This window comes from Neoarius graeffei, chromosome 12 (genome assembly GCF_027579695.1).
Source record: "Neoarius graeffei isolate fNeoGra1 chromosome 12, fNeoGra1.pri, whole genome shotgun sequence".
NCBI lineage: Eukaryota > Metazoa > Chordata > Actinopteri > Siluriformes > Ariidae > Neoarius > Neoarius graeffei.
The window spans coordinates 46,349,295-46,374,612 of record NC_083580.1 but is presented as its reverse complement, the minus strand read 5'-3'; the positions used below and the strand labels follow the sequence as shown (position 1 = coordinate 46,374,612).

Genomic DNA, 25,318 nt, shown 5'->3' with positions numbered 1-25,318 from the left:
CTAGGGTGACCACCTGCTCATAAGCCCAAGGGGGGACAAGGGGTATGTTTTTGAGGGACAATGTGGGACGCCGCCCCCACTGCGCCGTGCCAGCCGCTGGAAGACTCACAGATAGTGGTTTACCCATTTCTAGCACATACTACCTTACATGGTATATCAATAATACCCTAATCTGCTATTATTGGTGATGTACCGTATGGTCATGAACAGGCCACCAAATGTGTGTTTTTTTTTTTAAATAAACATTCATAATATTTTGACCATTCAATGACTTGACAGACACACTTCCACTTATGATTTACTGAAGCTACTCAATTTTATTTATTTTCCATTACAATTTATTCACTTTAAATCAATCATAATATAATATTGAGTCTGAGGCTTTGCAGTGCGTACAGCAGGAATAGTGACAAGTCTCCATTTAGTTTTCAGTGGATTAACAGGAATTGTAGTGGCTCAGCACCACAGAAACAGTAGAAAAAAAGTCTCTTAACTCACAACCACAGCTTTGTGCCACAATCTCCTGCCCGATATGATATTGCGTGTTGGACAGTGTGATACACACTCGTCACCTCTGCCGCAGTCACTTTGTCAGCTAGAGAGTCGTTTTTAGGTCGGAGGAAAGCATCCATAGATTTAGACGTTTCTTTCTGTTGCACACGTTTCTTGTGAGTCTCCGCGAGCCTGTGTCGTTTCACATCGTATTCCCCGCCATGTCTGATTGAGAAAGAAGATGTTTTGCAAAGGTCACAAAAAGCCCTCTCGGTATCCCCCTCAACCCCTTTCAGCCACAAATATTCATTTTCCCACTCTTTCCTGTACATACACCTTCTCTTTTTAACTGGAGGTGGCGGTGCCTCACCTGCCATCTCCCTTTCTCCATTTTTTAATATGAAAGCAATGCATGCGTTGCACCTGCGTCCCTCGTCACTGTCTGTGCACGTGAGTGCGGTGTCATGGCAACAACAAAAAGTTGACAACAACCAGTCAGTTGTGAGGGCTGTGTGTGTGTGTGTGGTTTTGTTCTACAGTCTATAGTGGCGACGGTGGTGTGCTGAAATGTCAAGTACTCGTAATATTCGTTTGGCTGCCTGGGTGGCCCGGGGAGAGCGACAGCCCCCTCAGCAAGCATCGATTATGCGGGACACGTTCTGAATTTGCGGGACGCATAAATTCGGCTTCAAATGCTGTACGCGCACGCGCTATGCGGGACAGGTGGTCACCCTAAACACAACAGAAGGTGGATTTACGTTGCATTTATGGCCCAAGAATGTTCAAACTGCAAAGATTTGGACGTGTTTTGCGAGAAGTTCACGGGCACATTGGGCGCCTATGAAGTGGTCTCTCCTCTGCTCTGCACATTTTACTGAGGACTCGTACGAAACCTCTGATCTGTTGAGCATTGGCTATAAGCCTGTATTGAAAGAGGGTGCAGTATCAACAATTAAAGAAAAATAAAACAAGAAAAGGAAAGTATTTTATTTTTTTAAACTGAGTTCAGTTGCACCAGTCCTCCTGCAGTGAGCCGAGGATTGTTGCTAAAACCCGGGATGGAATGGGATGGGATGTATCACTCTGGCAGTGACCTCCCCGCCGTTGTTGCTAAAACCGGTGACATTGCATTCCGTCCCAGGTTTTAGTAATTGCCTGAGCCAAGCAGTAATGGCAGAATATACAGTATGGAGAGGGAGAGTGGACCAGCTGTCTTATTTCTAAACTGGACATTGCTGCCATCTCTCCCTTATGTGGAAGAAGTGAATGAACGGAGAACTGAACGAACAACTGAAAGTCAGATTGTTTCAAAACAATCGGCCAGAAGATTGGCCTTCAAGAAGCGAGAACACAGACTGGTAAGCTCCAACTCTCATTTGGATTTAAAAAAAAAAAAGTTGTTTACCTGCATTTGGATTAATACATGTAACTCATATTGTGTGTTTAAGTTACCGGTATGAAATTATCTAATTTGCTTCAGAATGTGATTGTCTCAGTTCATCTGATTATTTAATTAGCCTTTTATGTTTTATCAGTGGAAATGCATGCATGTACATGTATGTTGCACAAGTTATAATACCTATCCTGTTTTAATGAGAGTCAACCCACAATCAGTGAAGTCAAATCAGTCTTAGTTGAGCAAGTCGGTAACGGTATTTCTTATTTTCACCATAAATTTTGATTTATATGACTTTGGTCTATAGCTGTAAAAGGCCTCAGCCTTTTACAGCGGGGCAGCTCGAACGCCAACTTTACGGTCGATTTTAACTCTCAAAAATATATATTTTTTATTCCCATTCATGCAGCATACAATAGTCAAGGATGGAGATACTATCCACTCAGAAATGTATTTAAAAATAAAGGTTCTGCATATCTGCTTTAAGTCTGAGAGAAAAATACTGTGGTGAGTGTGCATGGAAAAAGAGTCTCGAGACAGAAATCTTAGTTTCTTGGTCGTTAGCCTGTGCTATTTGCTCTTGATAGCAATGCTTTATTAGCATTCACTAACACTACTCATGAACGCGGCACTGGCTGTAGGGTGAGTTCGTTGCTGCGCTGATGAACGCTATACTGGCTGTAGGATGACTGCGCTAACTTGCGGATAAGTTAGCATTGGCCTTCAAGAATACTGATCTGAAGAGTGTTTATGTATAATAATAATATTGGCTGGCTTTTTTTCCATGGTATCAGATATATTCCATTCAGCTTGCATGATATTGAACTCATCTTCGATATATCTGATATACCACTCAAAGCCAGCCAATATTATTTAAATATTTCACTCAGATCCACAATTTTGTATGAAAAAATAGTTTGTAAACAAGATAAACTTAATATCTTCAAGCCAATGTGTGATTTCCTTTTTATTATATAGACACATTCACAAACAAGTACACCAATTTATCAAAACAATTCACCGATTTCTTCATAAGTGACGTATAGAGATTTGTCACAGTTTTGGTTCTCCATGTCCCAGATGTAGCTCATATGAAAAATATGTGTGGCATATTTCCCAATAAAACACTTGTGTCCACATAATATACTGTATCTGTGATCTTCAGTGGTTCAAGTGATTTATTTTATGATTAAATTCCTCGTTGACTGTTAGTTCAAAAGTGTATTTCCAATACATTAGTCTCTCTTTCTATGGTTGCATTACCCACAATGCTGTTCAATTACTTTGATAGTGATGCAACCAGATTTTGCCCACGCTTCATCTCACCCGAAAGAGAGCAATGCAGCAGCACTTCAGTCCTTTAGTCTGTCTCATGTCTTCCTTTGTACACTCTGCTCAAACAGATCAGCTCCTAAAGCTTCAACTTTTATTCTAGTATTGACCTCACATTTGTGAACTCCTAGATCCCAAACTAGCTGAGCCGAGTCGCTGCTGTAATTCAATGCAGCTGCATTGCATCCTGGGACTTTTAGGATCCAGAGTCCAGCATTTGTTGTCTCTGCTTCTTTCCTGTATGTCTCATTAACATGACACTGAATGTAGGACATTGCTGAGGTAAACCTTTTTCTTGTTTGGTTTTAGGAGCTAACAGCAAAAATGACCTATCCCTTACATGTAGATGACCATTTTTATTTATTTTTTTCAAAAAAAATTTTTTTTGGTTCTGCTCTCGTAATAAATATCCCCCTATGATGTCAGAGCAGCTCACAGGGATAACAAAAATGCACTATTACCATTGTGTGACATCACCTTTCTTTTTAATAACACTTTAATTGTATGGGATCTCAGGATAGTAATTGTAATTTTTGTCCATTTTTGCTTGATACAAGACTTCAGCTGCTCGACAGTCTGTGGTCAAGTCAAGTTTATTTGTATAGCGCTTTTAACAATAAACATTGTTGCAAAGCAGCTTTACAGAATTTGAACGACTTAAAATATGAGCTAATTTTATCCCCAATCTATCCCCAATGAGCACGCCTGTGGCGACAGTGGCAAGGAAAAACTCCCTCAGATGACATGAGGAAGAAACCTCGAGAGGAACCAGACTCAAAAGGGAACCCATCCCCATCCAGGCAACAACAGACATGACTATAACATTAACAGTCCTAACAAAGTCAGCTTCGTTGATGCTATAAACCCCCCACCAACGGAAACCCAAGGGCAAAACCGTTCATGACAACCGCAGTCCCAAAATCAGCAAGTCAACTGCAGTCCCCAGCCACAAAAATATCACTGCAAGAGTCCAGAGCGTCCTCCAGGCACAACCCCCAACTGTCCACATGGGGCCAGCCTCCACAGGAGCGATGCGATGAGACTCCAACCAGACACAGGGCACCAGGATGGACCAGACAGGTCCGAGGAGCAGAAGAGGCCAGCATCTCGATCCCAGGACCGACATATAACTCAGAGGGACAGATTTTTTTGGGGGGGGGGGGGAAAGAGAGGGAAAACACAGGTTGTTAGGTATGTCCAATGTCACCTGAATAAAGTAGGAACAGTATACATATTGCACTGATTACAAGCAGGGACTCCGGCAACTAACTATGACAGCATAACTAAAAGGGGAGAGCCAGAAGGTAACAAGCATGAGGGAGCCCTGGGACATAAAGCAGCCACTGTGGTCACCATTGTCAGATTCTCTTCATGATGCACCATACATTCTTAAGAGGAGACAGATCGGGACTGGCAACAGGGCCAGTCAGCACATGCAGTCTGCGTCTACGAAGCCATGCTGTTGTAGCCTGTGCAGAATGAGGCCTGACATTGTCCTGCTGAAATAAGAATGGACTTCCAGGGAGGAGATGTCACCTTGATGGCAACATATGCTTCTCTAAAATTCCAATGTACACCTCTGCGTGAATGGTATCTTCACACACACATGCAACTCACCCATGCCTTGGGCACTGACGCACCCCATACCATCACAGATACTGGCTTTTGCACCTTTCTCTGATAAACTGGATGGTCATGTTCACCTTTAGCACAGAGAACCCAACGTCCAGTTTTCCCAAAAACAAGCTGAAATGCAGACTCTTCTGACCACAGCACACATTTCCACTGTCTTTCGGTCCATCTGAGATGAGTTCAGGCCCGGGAAATCAGCTGCATTTCTGCTTAGAATTGATGAATGGCTTCCTCCTTGCGTAATACAGTTTCAGGTTGTATTTCCGGATGCAGCAGGGTGCTCTGTTAAGTGATAACGGTTTTCCAAAGTACTCCTGAGCCCATGTGGCTATTTTTGTCACAGTTGCATGACAGCTTCTCAGTCAGTGCTGCCTGAGGGCTCGAAGGTCATGCATATTCAACAGTGGTTTCTGACCTTGCCCTTTATGCACTGAGATGTCTCTGAATTCCCTGAATCTTTTCACAGTGTGATCTACTGTAGATTTTGAAAGGCCCAAATTCTCTGCAATCTTGTTTTGAGAAGTGTTCTTTCTGAATTGACTAACAGTTCTCTTTGTTGTTGGGCCCCACATGGGCAATGGGTGGGCATTAAATGGGCTAAATTAAGCATGGGCAATAAGTGGGCTTTGTTGTTGGGCCCCACATGGGCAATGGGTGGGCATTAAATGGGCTAAATTAAGCATGGGCAATAAGTGGGCTTTGTTGTTGGAGCCCACATGGGTAATAGGTGGGCAGTAGATGGGCTAAACTAGATGGGCTATAAGTGGGTTCCAGCAAGGCTCCAATTCAACTCCAATTCAAAAACACAAATAATTTTACCCTCATACCTACCAGTTGAGATGTAATAAAATAATCTTTTAAAAAACCCACGAAATTAATTAATTAAAAATCAAATTTCTCAATTTTAGAGCATAACAAAGTTTGCTATAACCTAAAAGAAAACAACTTATGATTGGCTTGTTCTCTCTCACACTCTAACAGAGAACAAAAGCCAATCATAACAGTTGTTACAAGAGTGGGAGAGAGAACAAAAGCCAGTCATAACAGTTCTTACAAAAGTACCCGCATCTGTTCTATTTTATCGAAAGCACATGTTCATTGTCGCTGCGCTTCAAAAATACGTTTCTCTTTCGTATCGGCTTTACTCAAAGCGAGACGAAGCTTCGGGCGCCATCTTGTTTTCTGCTTTTTTGGTGACCACCCACTCTCATCCCTGGTTAGAAGAGCGTCTGGACAAGCACGTGTGTGGCTGAACAAAAGGTTGGTAAAATCATTATGCATAATAATACGAGTATAGACGATAGGCTTTGGCAATAACTATCTTTTTTTACTGTTAACCAAAAGGACTCCTCACGTCTTGGAATTCTTTTTGTTTGCAATTGTAGCAACCCTTGGATCCCAAAGAGAGTCTCGACTGATGCTCAAGGTGTATTTTATTTTACTTACAGCAGAGTCAGTCCAACATCACCCATAGCACCGTGAAAACTGTATCATGGTATACAAAACAGCAAATCACCATACCGTTCTCACAGGTACAACATTTCTTAATTGAGACATCAATATTAAAACAAAGGCATTCACATTTGATTCCAACACTTAATGCAAAGTTACAAAAACTTCAAACAGAACATACCTCACTGCGCTCACCAAGGATGCAACATATAATCATTTCTCTTCTGTTATAAAACAGGCGTCAAAATATCCTTTTCTTTTGCAGTGGAGCATAGACGTCAAGCCTTCTTAGCTCAAGCTCAAACAAAGCAGCTTCTTAATTGATCACACCTGGTTACTACCTTTACAAATCTCCCTCTTGTGGAGCTACGGTGTCACTTAAAAGACAAACAGCGCCCCAAGTCCATACAAATCCACACACATACAATACTCACGCAACCTCATAGCCCAACCATTCTAAAGCACAAATAGAAATTTGATTAAATCTTATATTCGTAAATAACATAAAATACAAATGAAAACACATTTATGTAAGTTTTACTCAAGAAAATAACAAAACACTTACAAGGACTAGTGTGGTCCTTTACAGCAATTTATCTGAGCACTTGCAGCTATTACCTGTGGATGAGTTGAAAACAAAAATGGCTTTGTTGCCATTCAAGACTGGATACGTGGCATTGCCACTCTTGCACTAAAGTGCTGTTTATTTTTTATTTATATGTGTATTTGGTTTTTTTTAAGCATGTTACCTTTCGCTGTAGTGGAGTTTTCAAATCACGGACTGGCAGTTATAGCAACCAAATGGTTTACTGGGCCTGAGGAGGATGAATGCTATTGGCCACCAGCAAAGATGAACTCGACAAGGGCAGCCATAAAGCAAAAGGACCCTTGCACTGACTGGGTGACACACGAAATGACCGTGAAGAGAAATGCTGGTAATGTGCCCATGTGTATTTTGTATTATATTATCTTACAAGATGAGTTCATTGTAGATTTTGTTTAAAGGTGCACTATGAGTTCCTGCATTATCACTTCCGTTGACATTCCATGTAAATACCTAAAATGCTATACGAAACGGTACTCTCAAATTCCAGCAACTAAATCAACTTTGCTCACTGCCCCCACCAATATGTGCACACTCACTAACCCCCACCCCCTCCCCTGACCATGTTGTTGATTGGCTGGGAGTGGTTTGTTATGTTTTGGTGCACAGCCTGTGCCCCTAGTGTTTGTTTGATGTGTACAACCCCCTTGTTGCCTCCCAAGACAAGTTTGTTTGTTTGTTTGTTTTTTTCTTCTTCAAATTTTTCATGGGGCTGGCAGAAAACTGATCAAGGGGAGTTGCTCTACGGTTCGATACAAAAAAAATGAAATTGTGTTAAAAACCATGCAAGAACTCATTTTCCACCTTTAATTTTGCTCTGAATGAAACTAATTGCCACTGATTTGTCTGTCTCCCACAGCAACATATGAAATTGCTCACTCAAAGTTAGTGGAATATGAACAGAATACAGATGTATCAACCGAGCCTGAGTCTACAGAGAATATGGGCAGGGGGAAGCGCAAAAGGAGGTGAGGCTATTTGAATTATAGAGAACAGTAGAATGAACAAATATATGATTAACTAATAAATAATAATAAATGTAATCACTTAAAAAAGTAACAAGGGGGAAAAGTGAGAACAACCATCACATTTTTGCAAATATTCTGTTAAATCTTTTCATGGGACAGCACTAGAAATGAAACATACAACTTAAAGAAGGCAGTGTACAGCTTGTATAACAACAGAAATTTGTAGTCTTCTGAAAATCTCAACGTAATGTTAATGCTGAAACAGTTGGAAACGAAATTAAGTACACCCCACAGTGAACATGTCCTAATTATGCTCATACATACTGTCAATATTTTGTGTGAGCACCATTATTATGAACTGCCTTAACCTGTATGGCCTTGAAATTCACCAAAGATGCACTGGTTTCTACTGTAATCCTTTCCCACTCCTTTGTAATGACATTTCAGAGCAGGTGGATGTTAAGACACCTTGTTTTTCTCTAACTTCCGCTTTAGGATGTGCCACAGGTGCATACATGTCAACCTATACGGAATGTCCGTATTTTATACAGATTTGAGTCAATAAATGTAGTATACGGGCGTATAAATAAAGTTATATGGATTCTTTAAAAAAACTTCAATATTTATTTAGAGCTATAATCAATTCCCACGATGATAAAAGAGCGCATAACATTTACAAACGTACTGTACACCACAGACAGCCAGTAAAGAGTCTTATGAAATCGCGCGTTGTCTTGTGGTAGCGAGACTTCGTTCCACTTTTGATCATGTGCACACCGCATTGCGAGAATCCCGCCAACCGTGAAGTCATAGACAAATAAACATAGACGCCGCCTTCTGCGTAGAATCATACGTCATCCTCGCCGCCATATTGGATGTGGCAAAGTGGAGATTCTTCAACCGTCTCTGGTATAGCATCTAGACAGTAGCCGAGAATAAAGATGCCTCATTCATGTGCTGCGTTTAACTGTACCAACAGGTTTACCGTCCAAATGAGATCACATGGGATTACCTTTCACAAGTGAGACTGGAAAAATACTTTTCATTGTATTTGATCATTATAACATAATTTTACGAACAGATTTTCCTGACTTTGTGGCTAATATGAAGTCTCGCGCATAATAGCCGCTCGGTGAAACCTGTCTCCAAACAGCGAAGTATTTCCTTTGTAACTATGCTGATAACACTTTGTGTTTTTGTCAAACATTGGAGCTTTGTATTCATTCTGAAGGTTTATTGTTATTAATATTGAATAAAAAGTAACTGGGATATATCATTGTTAATTATCATTCAAATTTTAGGGAAATTATTTTAATTTGCATCTTATACGGATTTTATAAGGGAAATACGGATTTTGGAGGTTGGTTATACAGGTTTGATTGACCAAAGGTTGACATGTATGCAGGTGCTCAATTTGTCACTAACTTAAACTTACGAAAACTGTTTTTTAAATTTTATTTTTCCTTTATACAGTGGTGCTTGAAAGTTTGTGAACCCTTTAGAATTTTCTATATTTCTGCATAAATATGACCTAAAACATCATCAGATTTTCACACAAGTCCTAAAAGTAGATAAAGAGAACCCAGTTAAACAAATGAGACAAAAATATTATACTTGGTCTTTTATTTATTGAGGAAAATGATCCAATATTACATATCTGTGAGTGGCAAAAGTATGTGAACATCTAGGATTAGCAGTTAATTTGAAGGTGAAATTAGAGTCAGGTGTTTTCAATCAATGGGATGACAAACAGGTGTGAGTGGTGTCACGACCCTGTCTCATTTAGGAGCCCCTTAGCTCCGCCCTGTTCCCTGTCTCCTTATTATGTGTTTAATCAGCAGGTGATTGGGGTGCAGGTGCGGAGAGTTGGCTTAACAAGGGGCCTGGCCTTTTAAAAAGATCAGCTGGCCAGGAGGAGAGGGGCTTCCTCCTTCCAGGCATTTTTGGGGTTTTGGTTTGTTGTTTGGACATAGTCCTTAGTACATTATATTTTTATTTTTCATACTACTGATTTTTATCTATTACTTAAATAAATTTCTATATCAAATTATATTACTACGTGTGGTCTCCCTTTATGTTGCACTTGTTTGAGCCAGCAGGTGTAACATATGGGGGCTCGTCCGGTTTTGGAACCGATTTTGGGTAAACTAGCGCATTAAATTGGTGGGTGACTCGCGTAGTATTTTTGTATATTTTGATACATTTTCGTTTGGGTTGTTGGTTTAATTGTTTCTGTTTGTTTGGGGGAGGAGGAAGTCTCATCGTTCTAGTACCAAGTATTTTGGTTGAGGCAATTGCCCCTTGATTGCTGAGGTAACGCAGGTGGATTAGATTCACCGGAGTAACGTGCAAACCTTGCGGTAGGAGTAGAGCGCCTAACGCTGTTTGTTTTTTTAGTTTGTTATTTTAGTTTTTTGTGTTTGGGAGTCGAACGCGGGGGGGGGTTCTTCAGAACTCAATCGTATGGGGGCTCCTGAAGACTAGGTTAGTTTTAATTAGGGATTTCTGTTGAGTTAGGTGCGGGGCTACTCCTATGCGTTTTAACTTTCAGCAATTGTGGGACATGCGCCTCAAGGAATGGTTGATATGCATGTAAAGGGCATTTGGTAAATAGTATTGGGCAGCTACTTTTGGCCTAGTAATTTGGGCAGCTATTTTTGGTTTTGGCATTTGGTAAGTAGGCTAGTAACTTGGTTAGGTGCGTGGTAAGTAGTTTGGCATTTGGTAAATTTGGTCAGGACAGTTTGGCAACTTTTGGATCGGTTGTGAGTGTTATTTGGTCATTTTTGTATTGACATTTGGGTAAGTTGTGTCATGGATAGTGTGAGCGCATTTGTGGATTCTCCGTCGGAGGAGGCATTAAATGGTTTGACGAAGGCTCAACTTTGGGAGGTAGCTGCACATTTTGAGTTTGTGACAGATTTACCCAAGACTTTAAGAAAGGATGAATTGAGACTGGCTGTAAAAGACAAATTGGTAAAATTGGAGATGTTAGATTTTTCCAAAATGATATCTTTTAGTGTACCAGTATTGGGTGCACCTGTAGTTCCGTCTACAACACATTTAACTTTTGAGCAGCAGAAGGAACTAATTAAGTTTCAATTAGAGAGAGATCGACTGGCTGCTGATGTCCGTGATAAAGACCGGCAGCTGGAATATGAAAAGTTACGTAGGGGTGTGGACGCGAATAGCGCTGGAAATACCGGCGATTCTAAGGAATGTAATGTAGCAAATATGGTTAAACTTCTGCCTAAATTCAACGATAGAGATCTTGAAACTTTTTTCGCATTGTTTGAAAATCTGGCTGTTGATCGAAGGTGGAGTGACTCGGAGCGCACTTTGTTGTTGCAAAGTGTGCCCACGGGAAAAGCCCAGGATGCTTTCGTTGCGTTGAGCGCTGATGAGAGAAAGAAGTATGCATCGGTTAAAGGGGCCGTATTGAAAGCTTACGAGCTGGTCCCCGAGGCCTATCGTCAGAAGTTTAGACATTGGAGAAAAGGGGACAGGCAGCTGTATACAGAGTTCGTTAGGGAGCTCACTACTTTTTTCAATCGTTGGTGTACAGCTGAAGGTGTCCATATATTCGAGACTCTATGTGATTTAGTTTTGCTTGAGCAATTTAAAAACACCATTCCTGATCGTATTGTAACTTATATTACGGAGCGGAAAGTTAAAACTGCCGCTGAAGCTGCGGTGTTGGCAGACGAGTTTGTTTTGATCCACAAGGGTAAGTTTGTTAATGATAATGGTGTGTCTTTTGGTAGTCGTGGCCCTCGTTATCATCGTTTTTCTGTTTCTAGGCAGTCTGCATATCCCAGTGTTACTGGGGATGACCAGTGTCGTTATTGTAACGAGCGCAGTCATTGGAAGAAAGAATGTCCTCTTTTGCAGGGAAAGGGTAGGGGTAGAATTGCTCCAGCTAAACCTGTGGGTGCTGCATCCTCTAAACCTGTGCGCACTGCTTCCTCCAGGGGCGTGGGGATGCCACTGGAGGATGCGAGCGTTAGTAAGCTTGAAGAGGTGTTGACTAGTTCTGTGTGCAGTGTGTCAGCTGATGTGAGTGTTGACAGGTCGGTGATGGAGACAGAGTATAATGATGGCTATGAGCCATTTATTACAACTGGGTTTGTGTCTGTAGTGGGCAGCCAGCAGAAAGTGCCAGTAAAAATATTACGTGACACTGGGGCTTCTGAGTCCTTTATAAAACAGTATGTGTTGCCAGTTAATGAACAGTCTGATACACACCGTTGCGTTCTGATTCGGGGGATAGGAATGCACACATTTTCTGTACCCTTACACAAATTTAATTTGGAATCCGATTTAATAAATGGGGAGGTTACGATGGCTGTTCGGCCCGAGTTACCGGTAGAAGGGGTGGATATTATACTGGGAAACAACCTGGCCGGTGGGCGGGTGTGGGCTGAGTCAGCGCCGCCACCTGTTGTAAGTGTAGTGCCATTGCCTGTGGTATCGGACGAATGTGGAGATCAGTTTCCTGATGTGTTCTGTGCCTGTGCTGTGACCCGTGCGCAGAGTCGTAGAAAAGATGTTAAGTTTAGTGCCATTTCTGTTCCAGTTTTGCCATCATCTTTGCCCCGGGAGGATCTTGTTGCAGCGCAGCAAGGGGATGAAGAGTTGGCAGGGGTGTTGAGTGGGGCGTTGCCTGTAGAAGATGTGAATTCTTATACGAGTGGTTATTTTGTTATTGATGGGGTATTAGTGCGTAAATGGTCTGCTTATGGGGATGCTGACCCAGTATTGCAATTGGTGGTATCGGTGAAATTTCGGGAGTTGGTGTTACAGTCAGCTCATGGTGATGTCGCGGGACACTTTGGTGTGCGTAAGACGTACCAGAGATTGTTACAGCATTTTTATTGGCCGAAGATTAAAAAGAGTGTGGCTGAGTATGTTCGGACATGCCATGTTTGTCAATTGACAGGGAAGTCAAATCAGACAATAAAGTCTGTGCCGTTACATCCCATCCCTGTGGTGGGGCAACCATTTGAACATCTAATTGTTGATTGCGTAGGTCCATTGCCGCCATCGAAGTCTGGGTGCGCCTACTTGTTAACTGTTATGTGTCAGGCCACGCGGTACCCAGCGGCCTATCCGTTACGCACCATTACCACTCGTTCTATGGTTAAAGCGCTGTCTCAATTCATGTCCATATTTGGTATACCAAAAATCGTGCAAAGTGACCGTGGTAGTAATTTCACCTTGGGTTTGTTCAAGGAAGTTTTGAATCAGCTCCACGTTAAACATAGGGTAAGTAGTGCATATCATGCGCAGAGTCAGGGCACTTTAGAGCGTTTCCATTGTACGTTAAAATCTTTATTGCGCGCTTACTGTGTGGAGTTGAATAAAGATTGGGAGGAGGGTCTTCCTTGGCTCCTACTAGCTGCTCGTGATGTTACTCAGGAGAGCATGGGATTCAGCCCAAATGATTTGGTGTTTGTGCACAAAGTTCGTGGACCTCTTTCTGTGTTAAAAGAGGGAGTGGAGCAGGTGGAGCCCCCTGTAAACTTAATTGATTATGTGCACGGTTTTAGAAGAAAGTTATTGCTTGCGTGGAAACTGTCTAAGGAAAATTTGTCCAAAGCACAGAAAAAAATGAAGCGCCTGTATGACCGACGCGCTGTAGAGCGTGTATTTAACATTGGGGATCAGGTTCTGGCTTTGCTTCCGGTGTCGGGCTCGCCTTTCTGTGCTAAGTTTTCGGGTCCTTATGTAGTTGTGCGTCAGGTGACTGATTTAGATTATTTATTGTCCACTCCAGATCGTAGAAGGACTACTCAGTTGTGCCATGTTAATCTTTTAAAGCCCTACTATGCTCCCGCTTTGAAGACAGACTTTGGTGGTGGGAGTACCAAGGCTGTCGGTTTGGCTGTGGTGAGCGAAGTGGAGGCGGAGTCTCAGGATGTGGCGGCTCCTGAGGATGTAAGTGCTTCGGGGACAGTGTGGCAACCGTGACTGAGAAATTCTGAAGTGTTGTCGAATTTGGATTGTTTGTTTGGTCACTTGTCTTCTGAACAGCAAGGCCAATTGAAATCTGTGATTTGTGAATTCAATGCTTTGTTTTCTGATGTGCCTACCTGTACTGATGTTATTCAACATGACATTGTGGTTGAGAATAGTCAGCCCATTTGTCAACGTTTTTAGCGGGTGCCGCCCGAGAAAGAGAGATACTTGGAAGCCGAGGTGCAATTTTTGTTAGATCATGGCTTGGCTAAGCCTTCCTATTCCAGCTGGTCGTCACCATGTTTGTTAGTTGCTAAACCGGATAACACATTTCGGTTTTGCACTGACTATCGTAAGGTGAACAAGGTTACTAAGCCCGATTCCTTTCCGCTTCCAAGGATGGAAGACTGTATTGATAGGGTGGGCTCAGCTCACTTTGTCAGTAAGTTTGAACTCTTAAAGGGGTATTATCAGGTTCCATTGACGCCGCGAGCCCAAGAAATTTCTGCGTTTATAACGCCATCAGGGTTGTATTCGTATAATGTCATGAGCTTCGGATTACGCAACGCACCTTCCACCTTTCAGCGACTCATGAATCGAGTTGTTGCCGGGTTGGAGGGTTGTGCTGTTTATCTCGATGATGTTGTGACATATAGTGATACTTGGGAAGAACACCTGTCTTGTATTAGATAATTTTTTGAGCGCTTGCGTGCTGCAAAGCTTACTGTTAACCTTGCTAAGTGCGAGTTTGCTCGTGCTACTGTGGTGTACCTGGGTAAGGTTGTGGGTCAGGGTCAAGTCTGCCCAGTCCAAGCCAAGGTACAGGCTATTGATGCGTTTCCCCCACCTACCTCGAAAAAAGAATTGATGAGATTTTTAGGTATGGTGGGTTATTATCGTAGTTTTTGTGCCAATTTTTCCACTGTTGTCGCTCCATTGACTGCTCTTTTGAAAAAAAATGTTAAGTTTCTTTGGTCTCTAGATTGTCAGACTGCGTTTGAAAATGCGAAGTTGCTATTGAGCACCGCTCCTGTTCTGGCTGCTCCTAGGCTTAATGTGCCTTTTCAGTTACAGGTGGATGCAAGCCAAGTGGGTGCTGGAGCGGTTTTGTTGCAGTTAGATAAAGCCGACATTGCGTGTCCAGTAGGTTATTTTTCTAAAAAGTTCAATAGACATCAATTGAATTATTCTGTTATTGAAAAAGAGGCGCTAGCGTTGGTTTGGGCTCTGCAACACTTTTATGTGGGTGGAGGGGTTCGACCAGTGGTGGTCTATTCTGACCACAACCCGCTCACATTTCTCCATTCGTTGCAGAACCCTAACCAGCGTTTTATGCGCTGGGCATTGGTTCTCCAGCCGTATAATTTAGAAATTCGTCATATTAGGGGGGTGGAAAATGTCATGGCTGATGCTTTGTCACGATCTCCTATGGATGACTAATTTCTTAATTGCATATCTGATCATGTCAGAAGTGAATGCGTCTTTCTCGTTTCTGCCTGCTTTAAATAGCTGCCTGGCGCCGAGGTTTGCCGGTGGGTGGGGAGAGTGGGATGCAGGAGGGTGCTGACCTTGTGATTGGATGTTGTGTATCATCTCGTTATGGCTGGAATGTGAGATTTTGAATTTGTTGTTTAATATTTGCTGTGCCCTTATTAGTGTTTGATTTGCATGTAGCTATGATGTATTGTGGTATTTAGGTATTTGGAATAATGTGTATTATTGTTGTATTGTCTAAGTGGTTACATTTACAGAGACCCACAGGGGTGTGTCTCTGTTTTAAGGAGGGGGGTGTCACGACCCTGTCTCATTTAGGAGCCCCTTAGCTCCGCCCTGTTCCCTGTCTCCTTATTATGTGTTTAATCAGCAGGTGATTGGGGTGCAGGTGCGGAGAGTTGGCTTAACAAGGGGCCTGGCCTTTTAAAAAGATCAGCTGGCCAGGAGGAGAGGGGCTTCCTCCTTCCAGGCATTTTTGGGGTTTTGGTTTGTTGTTTGGACATAGTCCTTAGTACATTATATTTTTATTTTTCATACTACTGATTTTTATCTATTACTTAAATAAATTTCTATATCAAATTATATTACTACGTGTGGTCTCCCTTTATGTTGCACTTGTTTGAGCCAGCAGGTGTAACAGTGGGCACCCTGTTTTATTTAAAGAACAGGGATCTATCAAAGTCTGATCTTCACAACACGTGTTTGTGGAAGTGTATCATGGCACAAACAAAGGAGATTTCTGAGGACCTCAGAAAAAGTTATTGATGCTCATGAGGCTGGAAAAGGTTACAGAACCATCTCTAAAGAGTTTGGACTCCACCAATCCACAGTCAGACAGATTGTGTACAAATGGAGGAAATTCAAGACCATTGTTACCCTCCCCAGGAGTGGTCACCCAACAAAGATCACTCCAAGAGCAAGGTGTGTAATAGTCGGCAAGGTCACAAAGGACGCCAGGGTAACTTCTAAGCAACTGAAGGCCTCTCTCACATTGGCTAATGTTAATATTCATGAGTCCACCATCAGGAGAACACTGAACAACAATGGTGTGCATGGCAGGGCTGCAAGGAAAAAGCCACTGCTCTCCAAAAAGAACATTGCTGCTCGTCTGCAGTTTGCTAAAGATCACGTGGACAAGCCAGAAGGCTATTGGAAAAATGTTTTGTAGATGGATGAGACCAAAATAGAACTTTTTGGTTTAAATGAGAAGTGTTATGTTTGGAGAAAGGAAAACATTGCATTCCAGCATAAAAACCTTATCCCATCTGTGAAACATGGTGGTGATAGTATCATGGTTTGGGCCTGTTTTGCTGCATCTGGGCCAGGATGGCTTGCCATCATTGATGGAACAATGAATTCTGAATTATACCAGCGAATTCTAAAGGAAAATGTCAGGACATCTGTACGTGAATTGAATCTCAAGAGAAGGTGGGTCATGCAGCAAGACAACGACCCTAAGCACAAAAGTCATTCTACCAAAGAACAGTTAAAGAAGAATAAAGTGAATGTTTTGGAATGGCCAAGTCAAAGTCCTGACCTTAATCCAATCAAAATGTTGTGGAAGGACCTGAAGCGAGCAGTTCATGTGAGGAAACCCACTAACATCCCAGAGTTGAAGCTGTTCTGTATGGAGGAATGGGCTAAAATTCCTCCAAGCCGGTGTGCCGGACTGATCAACAGTTACCGGAAACGTTTAGTTGCAGTTATTGCTGCACAAGGGGGTCACACCAGATACTGAAAGCAAAGGTTCACATACTTTTACCACTCACAGATGTGTAATATTGGATCATTTTCCTCAATAAATAAATGACCAAGTATAATAATTTTGTCTCATTTGTTTAACTGGGTTCTCTTTATCTACTTTTAGGACTTGTGTGAAAATCTGATGATGTTTTAGGTCATATTTATGCAGAAATATAGCAAATTCTAAAGGGTTCACAAACTTTCAAGCACCACTGTATAAGCTAATGCTTTAGTTAAAGTAGTTATAGTTTAACTGAAATGATTTAACTTATTGATTGTGCTTGATTATTACACATGTTTAGGCAAGTGGTCATGTCCAGCGAGGCTAAAGATGAGGATGACGACGACATCAACAATCAGGCATCTCCATCACCTCCGAGGCCTCCATCTACTCTGAGATGTATGCAGACCCCTCCCCCCCTCCACCCACCCACGGGTCTCTGCAGACCCCTCCACCCACCCACAGGTCTATACAGACCCCTGCACCCCCTGCTCCCACCCACGGGTCTTCAACCCCAAGACGAGACATTCGGGATAGCATGTTTGTTTGCATTTTGACCCTCCTTGAGGAGGTGAAAGACGCACAGAGGAACCATGGGAGGATTCTCCAGGCACTTCTCCAAGATCGACACAACATTGCCAACCCCGTTTGTTCTACTCTAGAGGGTTTCCCCCTCAAGATGGTTAATGAAGTCGACTGCATGGAAGAAAAACTGGCAAACCCCACCTTCATGTCAGAACTGGTATGTATGTTAAATGTATTACAGTATGTGGACTGAATCAACCTGTTGCCCTGTTGTTTGACGTTGCCAAGTGCTGTTGAAAATTACGAGAACAGTGTGAAAGAGTGGTCTGCACACTGGATATATGCTCCAAAAACACTTTATAATTTAACTATAAGGCAACATTTCGATCCACTAGTGGGATCTTCCCACTCTTTCACACTGTATCTACTATGTGCGCACCCTAACTTTCAAATATCCATGCATCTGGCAGTTCTTTCATGTTGAGAGGTTTACTCCAGTGAGGAATATAGATTGACCTGCCTTGTATTGCCTTTGTTCCCTCTCAGATTGCAGCTGTGGTGGACATTGGAGGGGGCACTGTTGACGGGGCCACGAGAAGGATGATGGCATTCCTCATTGACCACAACCTATCCAGACAGTGCAACTTTGTGGGGAGAAATGGCAAGAGAGGATTCAAGCCCCTCAAGCTGTTTGAAGTAATTTATGGTAGGTGTGCATATGGATAATGTTTAAGTTGTACAATATTAGAAAGAGATCATAATACCAAACATGTTTATTGAACTGTAAAGGCAACTACAGGTGTGTGTAAGGGTGGGCATAGGTGATGTCTGGGGTGTAATAGTTAGGAATGCAACGGTTCTTGTTTTTTTATTGAACTGAATGACACACCCCTACGGCTCAATACGCAGACATGAAACGCGATATTTCGATATGTTATTAAAATATTACTCCGCTATACAGTTTTCCTAAACAGAATAGAAACAAATAACAGCTAGAAATATTTCACTTAATGTCTGATGAATCTATTTAATGTATGAGCTTCGCCTTATACATTGAATTACTGAAATTAAAGGAGACGTTTGGTGTGAATCAGTCATTAGCCCGGTTGTTTGAGGTCAACAAGTGCTGTCAGGAAAAAGAACAAGAAAATGTGATGCAACATAGACCGCATACATACAGATAACCTTCAATGAACCTTAACAACTGGGCTATTGATTGATTCACACTAGATTTCTCCTTTAACAAACTTCCACAATATTCAGTTTTTAGATTGTGCAGATGATCTAATGGAAATTTTTAATTCAAGAATGAAACATATTATGGATGCTATTGCTCCTTTAAAAACCAAGAGTCATAGACAAAGGAAAAGCACCCTGGAAACTAAATCCAGCAGTTAAAATGTCAAAGAGGGAATGTAGAAAGTCTGAAAGAAAATGGCGTAAATCTAAACTCCAGATTCATTATCAAATCTACAAAGGGATGTTATGTAAACACAACTTAGAAATTTCTAAAGCAAGACAGTCTTTTTTTGCTGACATTATTAATAGGAATATCAACAATGCCCGTGTGCTATTTTCTACAGTTGAAAAGCTAACAAACCCATCAAGACAAATGCCTTCTGAATTTCTCTCAGTTAATACATGCAACGACTTTGCATTTTTTTTCAAAGGAAAGATTGATAAAATACGTATGAATATAGCCACACAGGTGCAAACACTTCAAAATCTGGAACCATTGGATAAAGAGAGAGGGGGTCATAATACAATGTCAACATTTAGTTTAATTGATGTTGAGACTCTGAGAAAAACAGTACAAAGTCTCAGCTCCTCCACATCTGAACTGGACATTTTACCTACAGTCTTTTTCAAATCTGTTCTTCACCTAATATCAGACGAGGTACTTCAGATTATCAACACCTCCTTATGAACTGGCATGTTTCCTTCATCTCTGAAAAAAGCGGTTGTAAAACCCCTACTGAAAAAGAATAACCTGGATGTCTCAGTACTCAACAACTACAGGCCCATATCCAATTTGCCATTCGTTGGTAAAATAATTGAAAAAATTGTTTTTAATCAATTAACTGCCTTCCTGACATCAAATGGATGTTTTGATAAGTTTCAGTCAGGTTTTCGTGCCAATCATAGCACTGAAACAGCTCTTACTAAAGTCATGAATGACCTACGTCTTAATTCTGATGCTGGTAAAACATCAGTCTTGGTGCTTTTAGACTTAAGTGCTGCATTTGACACGGTAGATCATTTCATACTGCTACATCGACTGGAGCATTGGGTTGGATTTACTGGTATAGTAATCAACTGGTTAAAATCTTACCTACAACAAAAATTTTTTTATGTGGCCATTGGAGGCCACAGTTCATCACCCGTGTCCTTGAACTGTGGGGTTCCCCAGGGCTCAATCCTGGGACCAGGGGTTAAATTGGGCCGGGGCTGTCCGGGGCTGAGCCCCGGCACATAAGCTTGGAGCGGATGGCGTATGATCACGCACACATCAAAAGCAACAAACCCTTTTCACGATTTTCAGTTCTGAATAATTAAATATCGTTTTATTAATCACTAAACCCATGACTTTTATGAGATAGATCATAGTTTTCCTGATAAGACGACCTGTCAAAGCTATTTAGAACAGAACTTGCGATCAGAGATTCTGGTTTCTGGAACACTGCGTGGGTTGCCAATTCCGCTTTTTATAAGCGACTTTGGGGTTTCTTTTTTTGTGAGCTCGCTTTAAAAAAAAAAATCAGAAGTCGTGGTTTGCGGGTTTTTGGGCTTGTGTTTCAGCGTTGTGACTTGTTTATAATTTTCTCTGTACACCGTCTCCCCTTTTACCTGCATACGATCCTAATCCATCAGAGGTGCTTGAACGAACTGTCTGTGCATTTGGCGAGTTCAATTTCCATAGTCCCCAGTTATCGACAGAAATTAGCCAGGGGGAAGGGGGAGATGTCAGTTAAAGTTAGCTACTGAGATTGACCAAAAGTTGAGCCTAACGTTGCCTCAAGTTAGCTACCTTTGGCAAACATAAACAAAACACTCGTCTTGTGCTCTAGCCTTAATTAACTGTCGATACAGTCAATTTCACTTTTATACAAGAAGGTTAATAAATTTTGTTGTTTTGGATTTTTAGAGGTCAGCAGCTAAAGGTTAAAAATGAGGAAAGCAAAGAGGAGGAAGCTTACAGATTTCTTCAAAAGGTGGGCAGCAAACAACATATCTGTTAAAATGTTAATTTAAGGTACTGTACTGGTAGCCTGGTTAGCACCAGACCATATCACATATGGTCTGGGGACCCTCCTATTCTAAATCCCATACGGGAGTGTGGTTTACCTAAACCATAGCCAATTAATGCATAAAACTTTTGCTGCATTCAAATGATTGTGCTTCTATTTTGCTGCTATAATATGCTCATCTTATGTATGTTCTAGACAATACAAAAAGCACCACATGCCAAATAAATAATTGAATACATAATAATAATAATAATAATAATAATAATAAATGCTTCCAATGTTAGTGTTTGTATTTGGTTGCATTCACTGCATGAATATATTTGACAATTTGACTGACAGTGTTTTGGCATATTTAACATTTATCCTCCAAAATAAATCAACTGTTTTGGTTTAAGATTGTGCAAGCCTTCAAATTTTCTCACTGAACAGTTCTCCTTCACATTTTTCACCTGTAGGCATGTGACAAGATTTAACATGATATTGCTCAACCTACCTCTGTAAAGTCAGCTAACAACTTATTAAAATGCACCAGAATTCAGCAAATAACATGTATGATAATAAAAAACTTCTGGGGGAGGACCCCCAGACCCCCCACTAATAATTTCCTTCAAACCAATGTACAACAACCTGTACAATCTGTTACATTGGCCAACCAATCTACATTCAAACTGCCATAATGTGTAGGGGGGCACTACAAGACACACACAGGCCTACAACACACAGATAAGGTGTATATCTCTGTGCAATATGATATGGTTATCAAATTAGAGGGTTATTTTCCAAAAAGTATATTGGGGCAGGGCGGCGGGGGCAGGGGCGGGTACGAGGCAGAGCCCCCCCACATAACCAATCCCAATTTAACCCCTGCCTGGGACCATTACTATTCAACCTTTATATGCTCCCACTTAGACAAATTATTAAGAATAACTCAATAAACTTCCATAGCTATGCAGATGACACTCAGCTTTACTTAGCTATGTCACCTAATGACTATGCCCCTCTTGAGTCTCTTCATAGATGCATTGACCAAATTAACAAATGGATGTCTCACAATTTTCTTCAGCTGAACGCAGATAAAACTGAAGTAATTATATTTGGCAAAAAGGAGGAAAGGCTTAGGATTGCCACTGTTCTTGAAACTAAGGGGCTTAAAGCAAAGGATACTGTCAAAAACCTTGGTGTCCTTATTGACAGTGAACTTAACTTCAACAGTCATATGAAAGTGGTAAAAAAGTCTGCATTCTATCACCTAAAAAAACATTTCTAAACTCAGGGGTCTCATGTCAAAGCATGATCTAGGAAAAACTTATTCATGCTTTCATCTCCAGTAGGGTTGATTACTGCAATAGCCTTTTCACAGGTCTTCCAAAAAAGACCATTAAAGAGCTTCAACTAATCCAAAATGCAGCAGCAAGGGTTCTTACAAGAACAAAAAGGGTAGTCCATATCACTCCAATCCTAAGGTCTCTGCACTGGCTCCCAGTGAGCTATAGAATTGACTTTAAGGCATTACTTCTTCTATTTAAAACTTTAAATGGGATGGGACCCAGCTACCTACTGGATATGTTTCAATTATATGCACCAACTAGGTCTCTAAGATTACAGGAGAAAAACTTGCTCGTAATACCAGCTGTCAAAACGAAGTGTGGTGAAGCAGCCTTTAGTTGCTATGCTGCTAAGCTTTGGAACCAACTTCCAGATGATACCAAAAATGCTACTACTGTTAGTTTTAAATCCAGGCTCAAGACAAAGCTGTTTTCAGATGCTTTCACTTGATTAATTTTTACCTAAAGTGTAATTAATTTCCTTTAACATAATTTCTTTTAATTTTGATTTTAATGATTTTACTTTAATTCTTTATTTTAATTTCTTTTTAATTTTGGATTTTAATGATTTCACTTACTTTAATTCTTTGTTACTGTTCTTATGCTTTTATTTTTTGTGAAGCACATTGAATTGCCTGTGTGTATGAAATGCGCTATACAAATAAACTTGCCTTTTTTGAGAAACTCTGTTGCTTCTGCAAACCTGGCTGAGAGTTGTCACCAGTGGTGGCTCCTGATTTTTTTTTTTTTCAGGGGGGGCAATTTTCCCCCGTTATGTCTACACGGACCATAAATGTCCACAGGACTGAAGTAAATTGACCTAGGTAGCAAATCAATTGGCCGAACTTGTTTTTGCCTGGTAAATTCAGATATCAATATAGACAATATCTCTTCTCTCCACTAGGTGGCAACACTGAACAAGTTAAAGGTGGCAAACTAAGGTAGCCTAGTAAACTAGACCCACCCGCCTAGCGGCCAAAAATATTTTTGCCTACGAGTGGCAAATATTCACATTTAGTCTGGCTTGCCAGGCTAAAACTAAGGAAGATTCATTGTGAAGCCTTCAAAGCAAAACATTTGGCATCACAATCAATTAATATTACATTACTCATTTATTTTCTCATATTTTTCCAGTATTCTATAATAAGTAGACACAAATTCTTAATTATAAACATTCTAATTTCTTCATTCTAAAGAATGCAATTAAAGTGTCAGGATATAAATCCAAAACAAGTGTTTATTTAAGTTTTGAAAAAGATGAAGAAAAGCATAACCATCAAACAAACATGTGCAGCTTAATTATGTGTTTTTTATTTTTTTATATGGAACTGCACCATTTTAACAACAAATAATAATTCTGAATAAATTCTGCAGTTTTTTTTCCCCAAGAATTCCTCCAGAAAGCCATGCCTTAAGAGGAAATTTAAAGTATTACAAGCATGCCAATGAACACAAAAGGCTTTAGTTATTTAGCTATATACACACACAAGGTTACACAAGGTTTTGTAGTCAGTGCAACTTGGCTTAACAAGTTGGAAAAAAGGTAAGGTGCTGCTGGCTCCAATGAACACACATACTGTACAATATATAAAAACTGAAAATATGCTTAATTTACACCAAGTCAGAGAGAACTTGAGGCTACTGAAATATTCCAAGCATGGCAATGTTAAACTGCCATTGGTAAAACAAAAACATGGCAATGTTAAACTGCCATTGGTAACACACACACACACACACACACACAACTTTTGCCTAGTAAATTCAAATATCAGATATCACTGTACTGTCTGCTGTGCTACTTCCAGGGTGGAAGAGAACGCAAGGGTAGCAAAAAAAGAGCATTGACTACATCACAGCCAGCTAGCCAAGTTTTCCGGTGGTACCAGTTCTTGTTAAAACCTCTTGAGTAGGTCTTCTCCCCCTTCGTAGACACTTGCTTGATGTTTAAATTCGGTCTAGGAAGTCCTAGCTGTTTGATTGCCGTTTTCTCCTCATTGGTATGACGACTAAAGGGAACTTCTTTCAGAGACGCTATCGTATTGTTGCACTCAACACTCGCCATCTTCTTCATAGAATGTTCACACATTTCCCGTGCAAGTTGCGTTTTCCAGACCAAAATTATGTTCAAAACCCGCCAAAATGCACTTAAAACGGCCCAATCTGGCAACACTTGCGCGGAGCAACAGGCATATGACATAAGCATGCTGCTTGTGCGAGCACATAAAACCTAATAGAAAATGCATTGGGAGCATGATTTTCGAAAAAAAGTACGTACCATTAGTGTCAATGGGAGATTTTGGGGCAAATCTGAAACTGACAGAAATCGCCCCAAAAGGGCGTGGCTACACCAGGCGCGACCTTAGCCTGATTGGACAATGACATTACTGTTGCCGTGGTAGTAGGAGTAGATAAAAAAATCTCCCTCCCTGTTTGGGAGTGCGTTGCCCAAATCGCCCCTATTAACGAGCCGCCAGTGGTTGTCACATGAAGTAAGTCACTGCTATATTTGTGCCTTGCAGGAGCCTTGAAGAAGAATGCAATGACCAGTCAGATCACCAGAAAGGACGCAGAGAAGGCGGTCTCGAAGTGGCTAATTGGTTCTAGGGACCGGGGGGGCAATCGACAGGCCCGTCAGGCCAGAGAGGCAGCCCCTCAGGAAATTTAAATTGTGTTTTGTTTTTTTTCTCAGTGATTTCTGTAATAAAAACTTAGTTTTTATTTTTTTGTAAATAGCAATAAAAAGTAATTGTATTACTAGTCTTTTTGTCATTGTTGTGTAAAGAACTGTACTATGGGCTGACTGTAAAATAAGCCCCCATAATAGTTATTACCTTAAAGGGTACAATCAGGGACCCATAATGAGCCCACATGGGCCCACTCAGTGTGGGCCCCAGATGGGAGAAACCTGGGTTGCCCAAGTGGGTTTTAGCTAGGGCCCATGTGAAACCCACCTTCAGCCCAACTGGGCTTGCCCACATGGGGCCACCATGGAACCCCCGGACAAAACTGACTGGAGCCCAGCTGGGCAGCCCATATCCAACCCATATGGGCCCCACAAGGGTGTGTTGACAGGGAGTTTACCTCTGTCCCAAGGTTTTTTTTTTTTGGAGCATGTTGAAGGCATCAAATTCTAACTTCGTTTATATTT

The 25,318-nt window shown here is 41.2% G+C and overlaps 1 protein-coding gene across 6 annotated transcripts; it reads left to right on the top strand.

Annotated features, from left to right (window-relative positions):
- Positions 1–1,567: 1,567 nt before the first annotated feature.
- Positions 1,568–25,318, top strand: LOC132894918 (uncharacterized). 6 transcript variants are annotated; one of them, XM_060935053.1, is made up of 7 exons: positions 5,818–6,112; positions 6,238–6,384; positions 7,066–7,239; positions 7,768–7,876; positions 17,374–17,814; positions 18,144–18,303; positions 24,690–25,318. In XM_060935053.1, the coding sequence occupies exons 5-7, from the start codon at positions 17,470–17,472 to the stop codon at positions 24,833–24,835; spliced, it is 651 nt and encodes a 216-aa protein (XP_060791036.1). In that variant the 5' UTR covers positions 5,818–6,112; positions 6,238–6,384; positions 7,066–7,239; positions 7,768–7,876; positions 17,374–17,469; the 3' UTR covers positions 24,836–25,318. The 6 variants fall into 6 exon arrangements, 5 of the variants coding, with proteins under 5 accessions (XP_060791035.1, XP_060791034.1, XP_060791037.1 ...); XR_009655693.1 differs by lacking the exons at positions 5,818–6,112; positions 6,238–6,384; positions 7,066–7,239 and adding exons at positions 1,568–1,850; positions 20,743–20,809; XM_060935052.1 differs by lacking the exons at positions 5,818–6,112; positions 6,238–6,384 and adding an exon at positions 1,568–1,850 and having other exon boundaries at positions 7,046–7,239.